This window comes from Mauremys reevesii, linkage group 1 (genome assembly GCF_016161935.1).
Source record: "Mauremys reevesii isolate NIE-2019 linkage group 1, ASM1616193v1, whole genome shotgun sequence".
NCBI lineage: Eukaryota > Metazoa > Chordata > Testudines > Geoemydidae > Mauremys > Mauremys reevesii.
Window position 1 is genome coordinate 204,375,110 of NC_052623.1, and position 12,609 is coordinate 204,387,718.

At 47.7% G+C, this 12,609-nt stretch overlaps 1 protein-coding gene across 2 annotated transcripts in view; it reads right to left on the reverse strand.

Annotated features, from left to right (window-relative positions):
* The window catches only part of CD200R1 (CD200 receptor 1), a 36,954-nt gene extending 26,128 nt beyond the window's left edge, over nucleotides 1–10,826 (reverse strand). The window contains exons 1-2 of one of the 2 annotated variants that reach the window (XM_039542671.1): nucleotides 3,690–3,909; nucleotides 2,807–3,115 (exon numbers count right to left, since the gene is read on the reverse strand). In XM_039542671.1, coding sequence (XP_039398605.1) covers nucleotides 2,807–2,894 — 88 coding nt within the window. In that variant the 5' untranslated portion in view covers nucleotides 2,895–3,115; nucleotides 3,690–3,909. Of the gene's footprint in view, nucleotides 1–2,806; nucleotides 3,116–3,689; nucleotides 3,910–10,779 lie in introns of those variants that run through there. The other variant, XM_039542678.1, reaches the window with a different exon arrangement.
* Between the last annotated feature and the right edge of the window lie 1,783 nt (nucleotides 10,827–12,609).

Below are 12,609 nucleotides of genomic sequence, written 5' to 3' on the forward strand. Positions count from 1 at the left end.
ATTCCCCATGGAGCACCTCCCCTCACTGCTCACTCATCCCTTGATGTTCATATGCAGACATTTGGGGTGTTCCACTGCTTAACCCAGTAAGGAAAGTTACTGAGGCTGTCTCTACACTGGCACTTTTCTTACAATTTCCCACTACTGCAGCTCTGGTGCCTGCAATGGTGCAATCACTAGTATAGACCAGCCACCAACATAGGCGCTGGAACGAGGGGTGGCTGCACCCAATGGCTGGAAATGGTTTCCATCCTATACAGGGTTTACAGGGTGGCTCAATGGCTCTCAACACCCCCACTATACAAATTGTTTCAGCTCCCCTGGCCACCAGCATTTTAAATGACGTGTCATCTAACACAGTGGTTTTCAACTTTTTTTCTGGCAACTCAGTTGAAGAAAATTATTGATGCCCGCAACCCAATGGAACCGAGGTGTGGGTGGGGCTGAGATGAGCGGTGTGGGAGGGGCTTTGGGCTGGGGCAGGGGGTTAGGGTGCAGGCTTACCTCAGGTGGCTCCCAGTCAGTGGCGCAGCAGGGGTGCTAAGGTAGGTTTCCAGCCTGTTCTGGCACCGCGGACCGTGTTGTGCCCCGGAAGGGGCCAGCAGCGAGTCCGGCTCCTAGGCGGAGGTACACAAGCGGCTCCGCGTGGCTCTTGCCCGCAGACACCGCCCCCCCCCCAGCTCCCATTGTCTGGGAACCCTGGAGCCCCCGCGCCTAGGAGCTGGACCTGCTGCTGGCCACTTCCAGGGTGCAGCGCAGTGTCAGAACAGGTAGGAACTAGATGCCTTAGCTGGGTAGCACCACCGACAGGACTTTTAATGGCCTGGTCAGCGGTACTGACCAGAGCCGCTGCGACCCAGTGTCTTCCATTCCGTGACCCGTAACCCGCAGTTTGAAAACCACTGATCTAACACAGCTCAGAGAAGGACTAGACACCATAGCTTTTAAATCATCTGCACCTTGTCTAAGCTAGTGCTTCCCATGTCACTAAAGCTAGTGCAGCAGCACAGTTGATAGTGCAGCAGTAGGAAATTTAAGGAAAAGGTTCATGTAGTTAAGGACTGGCTGAGCCTGTAAAGTGCCCAATTTTTCAAATGTCATCATTTCATTTTTACAGCCACTCCTGGCCCCCAGAAACTGTCTGGGACACTGGGCTCCCAATAATTTTGGTACTCCGTGGGGACAGATGTGTCCATGATGGGTGTACATGCACTGGGCCCACCTATGCCACTAAGCCTGTGGCCTGTGAGGGAGTGGAGGCCAGAATGGAGGAACTGGAGAGGAGTTGCCTTGGTTTTACTACATGCTTTGAGGCAGCCTCCTGCCTTCAACCTTATGCAGGGAGGGAAGCAGCGTGGTCTGGTGGACAGAGCACTCAAGTGTAGGCACTGCTGGGAAATTTTCTGTCTCCTGTTTTTCTGTGGAAAATTTGGGTTTTGATTAAACAATTGTTTTTGTGAAAACTTATCTGCCTTCCATAGAAAATTTAATCTTTTTGTCACACACAAAAAAATAAAATAAATAAAATAAAATTCAAAGACCTTCTGGCTGAGAAGGTTTGGGTTGTGGCTGAGAGATTTTCAGGTTTTTAATGAAAAAAATGAATTTTTTTCTTTTATGTCAAAATTTTCCTAGAAAAAAACCCTCATTTCTTGACAGGCTGTATTTAAGATCCTGGGGTTTTGCTCCTGACTCTGCCATGAGATCACTGTTATACCTTAGGCGAGCTGTTTAATGCTCCTGTGTCTCAGTATTTCCATCTGTAAAATGGGGACAAGGTACTAGCCTACCTCTCAGGGGTGCTGAGGCTGAATTAAACAACAGTTGTAAATGTTTTAAACTCCTCTGGTGGAAGGCACTAGAGAAGTGAGACCTATCTTTGAAGCCTGTGTTTGAACAGCTCAGCACATTAGACCAGTTCCTCATTGCCAGTATGTGTACTTAGCATTAACACTTCAGGGTTTTGTGACTGGTGCATGAGACTGCCTCTCCCTGCTTTAGTGATGAGCTTCTGTGGTGAGCCCACGGGATGTGCCTTACACTCACAAGAGTAGGGCTTGGAAGATCATGAGCGCTACAAATACAGGTGAATTGGAGCTGGTGGACAGTAGCTGGAGCAGCTAAAAGGCTAATAAAACTGAGACAGCTGCCCTAAAAGGTTAGGGAGCATAGCCTTAGATGATACTGATTTCACTACAGAAGCTGTTTTTGATCAAACTCTGACAGGTGTTCCTTATGGTAAAACTCCCACCAGCTCTCAGAATGGATCCTCAGGGCTGCTTGTCACTCCCTAATAGGATCTCCCACCAGGTCTCAGAATGAAACGTATGACCTCCTCCCTACCCCAGGGGAACTATCGCCAGCCTTCCTAACAAAACCCAGAAGAGAGAGAGAGAGAGACACACACACACGGCTAAGACTCTGGGTTCACAGATGGGGCTGCACACACCATTCCCTGTGTGATCTATAGTCTGTTAAATAAATCAGCCTCCCCAGATGACAGGAATTTAAAGACACAGGAAAGAGTCTTCTGGCAGCTGATAATGTTGTTAACTGTGAATCAGTCCCAGTTGCTAAGTAAACCAGATACATGGCACATGCCTAGCGACAACAGGCCTGGTGATCACAGGCAGATGTAGTGGATGAAGAGCAGGTCTAACATGCCAGTAACAATACATAATTGACTGTGTCCTTTAATGAAAGCAGCACTGATAAGTACAGCAATTACATGAAGGAAACATCCTAGCACATTCCCCTTGCCTCTATCCATAGCAGCTGCTTGGTCCCAAAGAGAAGTCCAACTTACCCATTGGTACCATGGCCACAGCGATGGTGAGCAGAACGAAGGCACAAAAAGTCTTCCCAACACAATTCATGTCAGCTTTTGCTTTCATTGCTCACACAGCTCACTTGCTCTATCCATCCTGTTTAAGCCCAGCTGCAGATGTGGGGAGCGTCCCTCTGTGACAGCATATCCTTGCCAGCCAGTGTCTCTGTTCCCTCTTCCACTTCCCCACCTCTCCTCCACCCCAACTCTGCCTGCTCCTGACTGATTAGCTCTTTGGAGGTGGAGAGGCTCCTTCTTCTGCCTTTTCATGACACTAGGCTTCCTGTGCTGAGAGCCAAAGCAAACATTGAGGAAACAGATTGAGCAGCTGTGCCTTCCGTTCATTGGCTCTCCTCGCAGTGCTGATGCGTGAAGATAATCTCCACAGCAGAGCTCAGAATGGAGTAAAAATGAAGCATAGTCTTCAAGCCTGGACTTACTGTCAGAGAGGAAATATTAATCAGGGGGCATTAGAGGGGAGAGGGATAACTCAATGGTTTGAGCATTAACCTGCTAAACCCATAGTTGTGAGCCCAATCCTTGAGGAGGCAAAATCAGTACTTGGTCCTGCTAGTGAAGGCAGGGGGCTGGACTCAATGACTCTTCAGGGTCCCTTCCAGTTCTAGGAGATAGGCTATCTCCATTACTAAAAAAACAGTGCACTCAGCACTCCACAGACAAGAAAAGTTTGGTCCTTGAAGGGCTTCCATTCTAAAGGACCTCTTTTAACAACTGCCCCCAGGAGGTGCTCTCTCCCTGTTAGAATCAGGGCCTTAATCCTGCTCTTAAACAATGAGGCCCGCTCAGACCTCAGAGGAGAGAATGTGTAGTGAAGGGGGGGGGACTTCTATTTTTTACTTACCTTTGGACCCAAGTTCTTTAGTTTTCCAAGCTTGGCAGCTGTCTCCCCCACCAATTTCTAGCCCATCTCATGGTTGAAAGATTTTTCTTTTTGCTCGGACAATGGCCCCATCTCTCCTCTTCCTCACTGACCCTTCCGGGTCAGGTTCAGGGTTGGCTACTTCTCTCATAAGCCAACAGCATCTCACATGCAGAACTCTCGGGGCCCACAGAAGTGCTGGGGCTTCTAGCTGGCCAAATGGATAACCCAAAATAATTAAAATCCAGAATGACAGCCAAAAGGGAGTAACCGTTGTAACTAACAGCAGACTGAGCAGAGAGGCCAGCATGTGTTTTGTTAGGCCCATGACTTTGGTATGTGTTTTTGTGGTTACTTTAACACCTCTTGGCTAGTAGAATCAGGGTTTATAGACCTCCTGGGAAAAGTTGGGGGCCTATTGAAGGGAGGAGAGGCGGAGGCAGGCCAGATCAGGCCAGTGAGTGGGGTCCAGGTGTCAGATTTGCATAGAGAAAAGAGCAGGGAGCATAAGAACTGCCATAATAGATCAGTCCAGTGGTCCATCTAGTCCACCATCCTGACAGTGTCTGGTACTAACTGCTTCAGAAGAAGATGCAAGAAATCCCATAATGCACAATTATGGATTATCCTAGAGGCAGTTTCTTCCTAATCTTTGCCAGTGAGGGGTAGTTTAGGCTTGGAAGCATGACAGTTTATCTCACTTGTAATTTTTTTTATCCTGCCCAATGTTATTGTGGATGTTCTCAGTACCCATAAAAAGGTCTAGTCCTGAGTCCTTGGCCACAAATAATATCCCGTGGCAATGAGTTCCATGGGTAAACTGTGTTATATTAACAAATGTTTCTTCTTATTAGTTTTAAATGTAATTTAATTGAATGCTCCTTGCGCTAGTAATATGAGAGAAGGTAAATAGAAACACTCAATGTGCTTTAACTATACCATTTGTTATTTTGTATACAGGTACCTCTATTATATTCCATCTTGCTCATCTGCTTTGAAGTAAACAGCCCCAGTCTTTCTTCACACATAATTCTCTAATGATTTTTGCCATCTGCCTCTGTCCCATTTCTAATTCTGCTGTATCTGCAGGGGACCAGAACTGAGCACAGTACTGCATAGGAGGACATACCATTGTTTTATAATATTTTCCATTCCATCTCTTATACGTTTGAACATTTTGTTTGCTTTTTAGACCTCCCCAGTGCATTGAGCAGAGGTTTTCACTGAGCTTCCCCCACTGCTGTTCAGGCCTATTTCCCGAGTGATTACCATTAATCTAGAAACCACTAATGCATGTGAGCAGGTAACATGATTATCTCAGAGAGTGGGAGAGGGACAGGAAGGGGGTGGTTGATTGGAGACACATTAAGAGACCAGGGTGGAAGGAGAGTTAGGGAAGATCTAAGTTGTACTGAGCCTTGTTCATGAAGGAAAAGGAGCTTGAATTTGATGCAGAAGCCCAGGGGACTTGAAGAGGAGCCAGACATGGACACAGAGGCAGGCAAGGCAGATGATTTTGTGGAAATGCTTTGGGTGAATTGAAGGGTGTGGTGGGATGTAGTGACCCTGTGGGGGCGGGGGCCAAGGGAGGAACCCTTCCGGGTCAACAGCATCCCACCCCACACTGACACACAGACAGAAACCCTGCCACCCTTGCGTTTACTGTAGGGGTTTGTCCAGGACAACCAGGGTTAAACAACTGGATTCGTTTGGCAGGTGGACATTGTTGACCTGCCATTTAGGAGCTATGGAACCTGCTGATCTTTTCTGGGAGAGGCCTGGGAGCTCAGAGACCAGCCAGGGGGTTCACAGCAAGGGTGATAGACCAGAGAGCTCAGAGGCAGTGAGTCTGCTGGGCTTTGGAACTTTTTTTTTTTTCTTGTAAAAAAACCCTGTCCTATAAACAAAAGGCCTGGGAACCAAAACACAAAATGATTAAGGATGGACTTATGTTTTCTCTTGATTCTGCACTCCAGAGAATGGAGATGCCTTTGTCTTTTCTCAACCAGAGACTGGCATATCTGATACACTGGAGGAGCTTGGGCTCTTTTACAGAGGAGGTGAGGAGAGCTGTACGTCTGGGAGGCCAGCGAGGAGGAGGGTGTAGACATCAAGGTGAGAGAGGATCAGGGCCTGGATAAGTTGGATGGAAGAGGATGGATGGAATTTGGAGATTGGGCAGAGGGGAAAGTTGAGAGGATTTATTGACAGCATGAATGTGGGGAAACAGGAAGGGTGGGAGTGGGCAGTTGATTGTGATGCATAAGACAATGCAGAGATTGGAGGAGTTGGCAGCTGGGCTAGGGAATGGGGAAGAAGCGGGAAAGGTCTGTCAGGAAATGGGAGGAGTTTGGATTTCATGGGGTTGAACTTGAGCTGGTGGCATGTGCATTATCCAAGAAGAGTCTGGATGAAGAGGGGGAGGGGAGGGTGCTGAGCTAGACCTAAGAGCCCTCTCTGCTAAAGGTAGTAACTGAAGCCAGGAGACGGCATGAGGTTACCTCTGGGTAGTGCAGAGGGGAGAAAAGAAGAGGGCCAAGGACTGAGGCCTGAAGGTCACCAAGAGAGAACAAAAGAGAGGAGGAAGATCCCCCAGTGTAGATACTGATGAAGCAGTTGGAGAGGGAGGAAGAACACCAGAGCTGACTGTTTCTGAAGCCAAGGGAGGAGCCAATCTCAGAGAGAGGGTAGTGATGATTTCCTCTGACAGCATCTCTTCAGACAACAGTACAGTCCTGACAGCAGTATAATCACATGCACTGAATAGTCCTAAGAGGCCTCAGAGGGCACATGTTCTGTGGAGTTGCATGGTTTTACCATAGCTCTACAGCAAAGAGTCAACACCAATATCATGTCTTTGAAATGGAATGCAGACTTGTCACGTTGTCAATCTCAAGCCAGCTCTTGTCTGTTCTCGTAGCTGAAGTATGGGTTCTCCATTGTGGTTTTTAATGTGGGTTACTTTAGATCCACTGTCTATTTATTACAGTATCATCAGACATTGTCTGAGAGATGCACAGTCAGTGATCAGCTCCGTTTGAAGTGGTTTTGCTCAGGCTTAAGCCTTTCCTGCCAACAGAACGTATCATAATAACTAGTTCAATGTACAGTGCAGCTGCAGGATTTGGGAAGATAGGTTGTAACTATCGAAGTATAGATAGAAAATAATTTTTGAGAGTAAAATTACTACTTAATATAGCCTGAATATTGACAGGTGGTTATTTTGTCAGATCCTCAGTTAGTGTAAATTGGCGTAGAGTTCCACTGACTTCTGAGGATCTGGCCTATTGTGTCAACCTCAGCATCCCAGAGTCCTGGGCCTTGAGACCCCAATGAGTGATGATGCCACCAAGTAATCTGGACTTAAATAGATACATGCGAAAAGTCTCATCAATCAAGGGTGCTGGTCTCTGCACTATTGATACTCTCACCTGACTGCACAGAACACACACAATGTCCCATCAATGAAATGAATGGTTCTGGCCTTTGGCAAGAAGGCTGCATTTACAGTACAGTGCATTGTGCATTACTCACCATGATATGTCTATTTAAAGAACCTTTAACTCCCCTACAGACACTAATAGAGTTGGAGCATCAGGCTTAATAGGAAATTTCCTGTTTCTTGATGATTTGCATCAGAGACTTACCATTACTGATAGTTTTTTCCACCTTTGATCTTAATAAATAACATTTTTTTTCATCTTTAAACTCTTTTCCCCCCTAAGTAAAAAACTAGATGAATTTGATGGGTTTGTTGGGTGTGGTCATAAAAGTGAACTAACAAAAGCATTGGATAGAGACATTTTTTGTGTGGGCAGATGCTGTACAAACTTCTTCGACAACAATCCTGACCTGCAGCCCTGCAGCTATTCCCGTTCTGGGCTCTCCACACAGCTCTGCCAATGTTCCTGAATCTTCACCTGCAGCCCTTCGCCCGTTATTCCATCTCTGCGCCTCACTCAGCTGTGCCGATGCCCCTCAATCCAGCCCTGCAGCCCTCTGCTAGTCCAGTCATAGTCCTTCAAAGAGTTCCACCAAAGCAGCTTGAATCTAACCTGCAAACCCACCTGAAATGTGACTGCGAAGGCAGCTAAAATAATAGACTCCAGCTTCAGCTGTTACCTGCAGTGCCCTGTAAAGGACATCAAGCTTTGGTCGTTTCCTATCAGTTCAGTCCCACAAAATAACAACAAACTCTGACCAACCTGCTCCCCTAACAGAGTGATAAAGTGAAACCCGGAGGAGAACGTCACATAGTAAAGGGGTTGGGGCTGTTTCTGAAGCAGCTTTGTAGGTGCTCTGTGGTTAGTTGGTATTGTTTATTCCTGGAAACACCCACACACCTGAAAGTCCTGATGAGAATATGGTTTCTTCTGTGACTCCCCCCGGAGGCTAGGAGGGGCAGAGGCAGAGTGCAGCACCCTCACATATCAAAGGCGCTTTTATTTCATATCAAAACTGAAATGACTGAGTCCTGACTCGGTGCCTTTAGCTTCTTTTCTTTCCAGTTGAAGGACCAGAATTGTCCTGAACTTGAATCTGCAGGTTTAAATTCCTTCTTGTCTGTATTGAATATAATCATAGATAGACTGAGAATTTCTGCCAGCATTTCAAGGCAGATTTAGAGGAGTGGGTTTATATGTAAATCTATTTGGAAACTCATCCCCCGTCCTGCCCCTGGCTGCAGGATCTGAACCAGTGTCTCCTACAATCCTTCTGCCTCCAGAATGAAATACCTGCTTTCTCAAAGATTTATAGGAGCAAATCCTCAGTGGATGTAAATTCTGACAGCTCCATTAAGTTAATTTTAAGGCCAGAAGGGACCATTATGATCCTCTAGTCCAGTAGTCCCCAAACTTTTTACCTCACGCCCCCCCCCCTTTTGCCACAGGCCCCGCTGGGAGCTGGGAGCGAGGCCACAGCTTTGGGAAGGGAGCATATGGACAGAGGTAAGGGGGCCAAGGCTGGGGCCACGGCTGGGGGTGGGGATGGGAGTGGAGCATTGGCCAAGGCTGGTAGCCAGGTTGGGGGTTGGCAGCTGGGGTCAGCAGCCAGAGCCAGAGCCAGGAGCGGAGCTGGGTGGCACTCCTTGCCAGCTCCCCGTGGGACTTGGCCTGGGCCCCAGCTGCAACCCCCTAAATGTTCCTCCACCCCCCTCTAGGCAGGCGTGCCCCACAGTTTGGGGACCTCTGTTCTAGTCTGACTTCCTGCACAGCACAGGCCACAGAACATCACCCAATGATTCCTTCTTCTAGTCCAATAGCTCAGCTGTGAACTAGAATTTAATGGCAGACAAGTCAGGGAATTCACAGTTACTTTTCCTAAAACAACTGTGGCTCTGCCTCCTGGTAAAACTGGAGCCATTTTGCTGTGATCCAAACAACTCTCACAAGCTAAGGAGCATTGGACTGGGCCGGTGTTTGGATGGAAGACACAGGTGCTGCAGGCAGTGGTATGGGACTCTTCTCTCCAGTTCAGCGATGAGCCAATACCACAGCAGAAGGGTGGATGTAAGACCAAGGTCCTGACCAAGTTTGGTTACTAAAGGTCTCAAGGAACATTTTACAAGGGTAGGGGTATTTCCCCTAGTGTCTTGGTCAAATTTCTACATAGGTAATTACACTCTGTGTCTATATATCCATCTAGTCCAGTATCTTGTCCCTGACTTGTTAGATCCAAATACTTCAGAGGAAGGGGTATGAAACCTGTTAATCCCTAATAGAGGTGGGTTTAAGCCCTGACACATGAGGTTTACTATCTCTTCCAAGATGTATGTTTGCACTACTGTAATTCAGAATATTCTTGATATCCATGTAAATGTCCAGCCCTGTTTTGAATCTTGCTAAGACTTTGGCCTCTGACATAAAGTGGCAGTGGGTTCCACAGCCCAACTGTGCATTGAGTGAAAAAGTATTTCCTTGTATTTGTTTTGAAGTTGCTACATTATAATGCCTTGTTCCTGCGTTATGAGGCAGGGAGAAGAGACGCTCCAGGTAGAAGTCACTTATTTCCCTAAACTTGCTTAGTTTTTAGCGGTAGTGTTGCTATTCACCCAGAGGCAAGTGGATGAAATGAACCTCAGTTTAAGTCTGTGCAAGGGAGGGACAGACAAGCTCTACAGAAATGCAGGAATGCAGCGTAGACTGACTAGTACAACGGTGTAGCCTCTTGCTTCTAATTTTTGATTTGTACAAGTTGTTTAGACTTAAACCTTAATTTGTACATTGGGTCAAATTCTGCTCTATTACATCAGTGTAAATCCCCTGTAGTTAGTGTAATTACTCTGGGTTTACAGTAGCATAACTGTGAGCAGACTGTGCAGTGTGGCCGAGATGCTGTTGCCATGGAAACCTTAATTTTGCATTTCCTGACTTGAACTGTCTGATTAAAATCTCACCTTTAATGTAACATTAGCATTTGTATTTGTTTGTTGGCAGGCAGCATAAACGTATCAACAGAACAAATAGGAGCAAAAAAAGCAGCCAGGCTGCACAAAGCCTAGAGGAAGGACGTAACTGTGCGCTTCTGAAAATGCCTCTCTTGCTTAGTGGGCCAAATCCAGGGCCGGCTCTAGGTTTTTTGCTGCCACAAGCAAAAAGAATTTTGGCTGACCTCCACCCCAGCCCTGGGCTCCCCTCCACACCCTCTTGCTGCCCCAGCCCTGGGCTGTCCCCCCCACACCCCCTGCCGCCCCAGAACTGATCTTCCCCCTTTCCCCCCCCACCAGTGCCCTCCCCTGCCCCCTGCCCCTGCTGCCCCAGTGCTGGGCTTCCCTCCCCACACACCTCCTGCCGCCCCAGCCCTGGGCTCTCCCCCCACACACACCTGCTCCCTCCTTCTGCCGCAGCCCTGGGTCACTGGTAACTGTGCTAATGTCACTGTGTCTGGAGCTGCGCGGAGCCAGACACGCTGGTCTGAGTGGCACGGTAAGGGGGCTGAGGGTTGGGGAAGGGGTAGGGGGTTCCGGGGGGGCAGTCAGGGGCAGGGAGTAGGGGGGTTGGATGGGGGCAGGGGGGGCTTCCCTTCCTCTGGAGTGTCCTGTTTTTTGAGTGTTAAAATATGGTCTCCCTACCATTCACAGCACTCACAGCGCGCTGCCGCATGAGGTCCCCCTCCTTCCTTTCCAGTTGGTAGTGGCCAAGGGAATGCTGGGAAATGTAGTTCTTTCCCTGCTCCAGGGCTGGCTCTATAGGCAGGGAGCTAACCAAGGAACTACAGCTCCCAGAGCCCCCTGTTGCTTCTCAGCTCTCATGCCACCCCTGCAAATGGGCTGCCCTAAGCAGGTGCTTGCTTTGCTGGTGCCTAGAGCCGCCCCTGGCCATATCTCTCGGTGGTGTAACTCCATGGCCATCACTGAAGTTACAAGCTGAAAGAATGACCCTTTATCTTTTATCTGCTGATCAAAGAGAAGTGAAAAAGGGTTATTAATTTAGGGATCCTATAAAAGCATATGATGGATCCCTCCCCCTTCCCCAGATAGAGGTACTTTGCCTTTTACTGGTATCGTGCAGTGAGTGGAAAAGCAATGATGAGTGACACTCTCACATGACAGCAGTGCATAAAGTGGTCTGAAATAAGGAGAGCTGCTATCAGAATCTGAGAGCAGTCTCTTTGGTAAAACAGTGCTTAAGGGGCACCCCTCAGGGACCTAGCTTGATTTTTTATTTATTTATTTATTGCTAGTCTGCGACCCCTTGCAACACTTCCCCCCCACTTTACACACTGGATAACTGGGACATACCACAGGTCCCACAAGGAAAAGATGGGGAGAGGGGGGTTGCAGACATTCCTGCTGAGCCCTCCTTTTGAGGAGCAACTTTTGAATTGCATTTCACCCTGTAAAGGTCAGGTGAGGGTGGGGGGAGATTTGCAGATGGGGTTAATCAGGAGAGAAACACCCCTCATGTTCAGGTGTGTAGGGCTAGCAGCCCAAGCAGAAAGGAGGATTTCAGCATGAAACTTGTATTCTGTTCCCTTAAAACCCCTTGCTTTATTTGGCTGTGTGACTCCTACACTTTTTGTTTTCTCTGCAATCACCTATAAACCTTGAAGGCTCTGCAGCATAAAGAGAAGGGTGGTCATTTTGTGTTCAGTTCAGAGCACAAAGTGACCACAAAGGAAGGCACTGAGTTCTCTCATCATGGATACTTTACTGTTCCTCTCAAATAAGTAATTCAGGCCAGAAGTATCTGCTTGCATCTTGTGCATGGAGAAACATAACACATCAGGCTCCTGACTCTCTGCAGCTCTGCTGCTTGTGCGGGTGTTTGCGCCAGTACAAAGTGGGTGTAAAAATGTTACCATTCTGTTTGTGAGAGCATTTCACACCTGCTTTGTATTAGCATAAATGACAGCACAAGCTACAGAGTGACAGAAAAACAGGCCCTAGATCCTTGTATGTTGCTCATTAGGACAGAGACCTGAGGGGCATGTTCTGGAAGTAAGGTGAGCTGCATAGTCTGTTAAAAATGTAGATGGAGATATGGTAAGAGGAGAGAAGCAGGCAGCCATGGAGCAGAAGGAAGTCAGTGGTGCAAAGCAAAGTGAGAGGGAGGGATTTGGAGGGGGAAGGCAAGGAAGGATGCACGGTGTGTAGGAAGAGGGAAGTCATTCCAGTCATAGGAGGAATGTGGAAAAGGCATGAACATAAGTAGGTGGAGGATACAAACAGCAACAAGGTGACAAGAGTGAGCAGACGGCCGGGGCATTTTTTATGCCAGTTCTCCTGTACGGGATTTGAATGTTTGAACTCCAACAGGCCCAAGTAACATTGCTGAATGACCATCTAAAGCAGTGGTTCTCAACCAGGGGCACACATACTGCTGGAGGTACACAGATGTCTTCAGGGGTGTCATGAATAGTTAGTAAAGGGTTAAAGCATAGTACCTGGTGGGCACCTGAC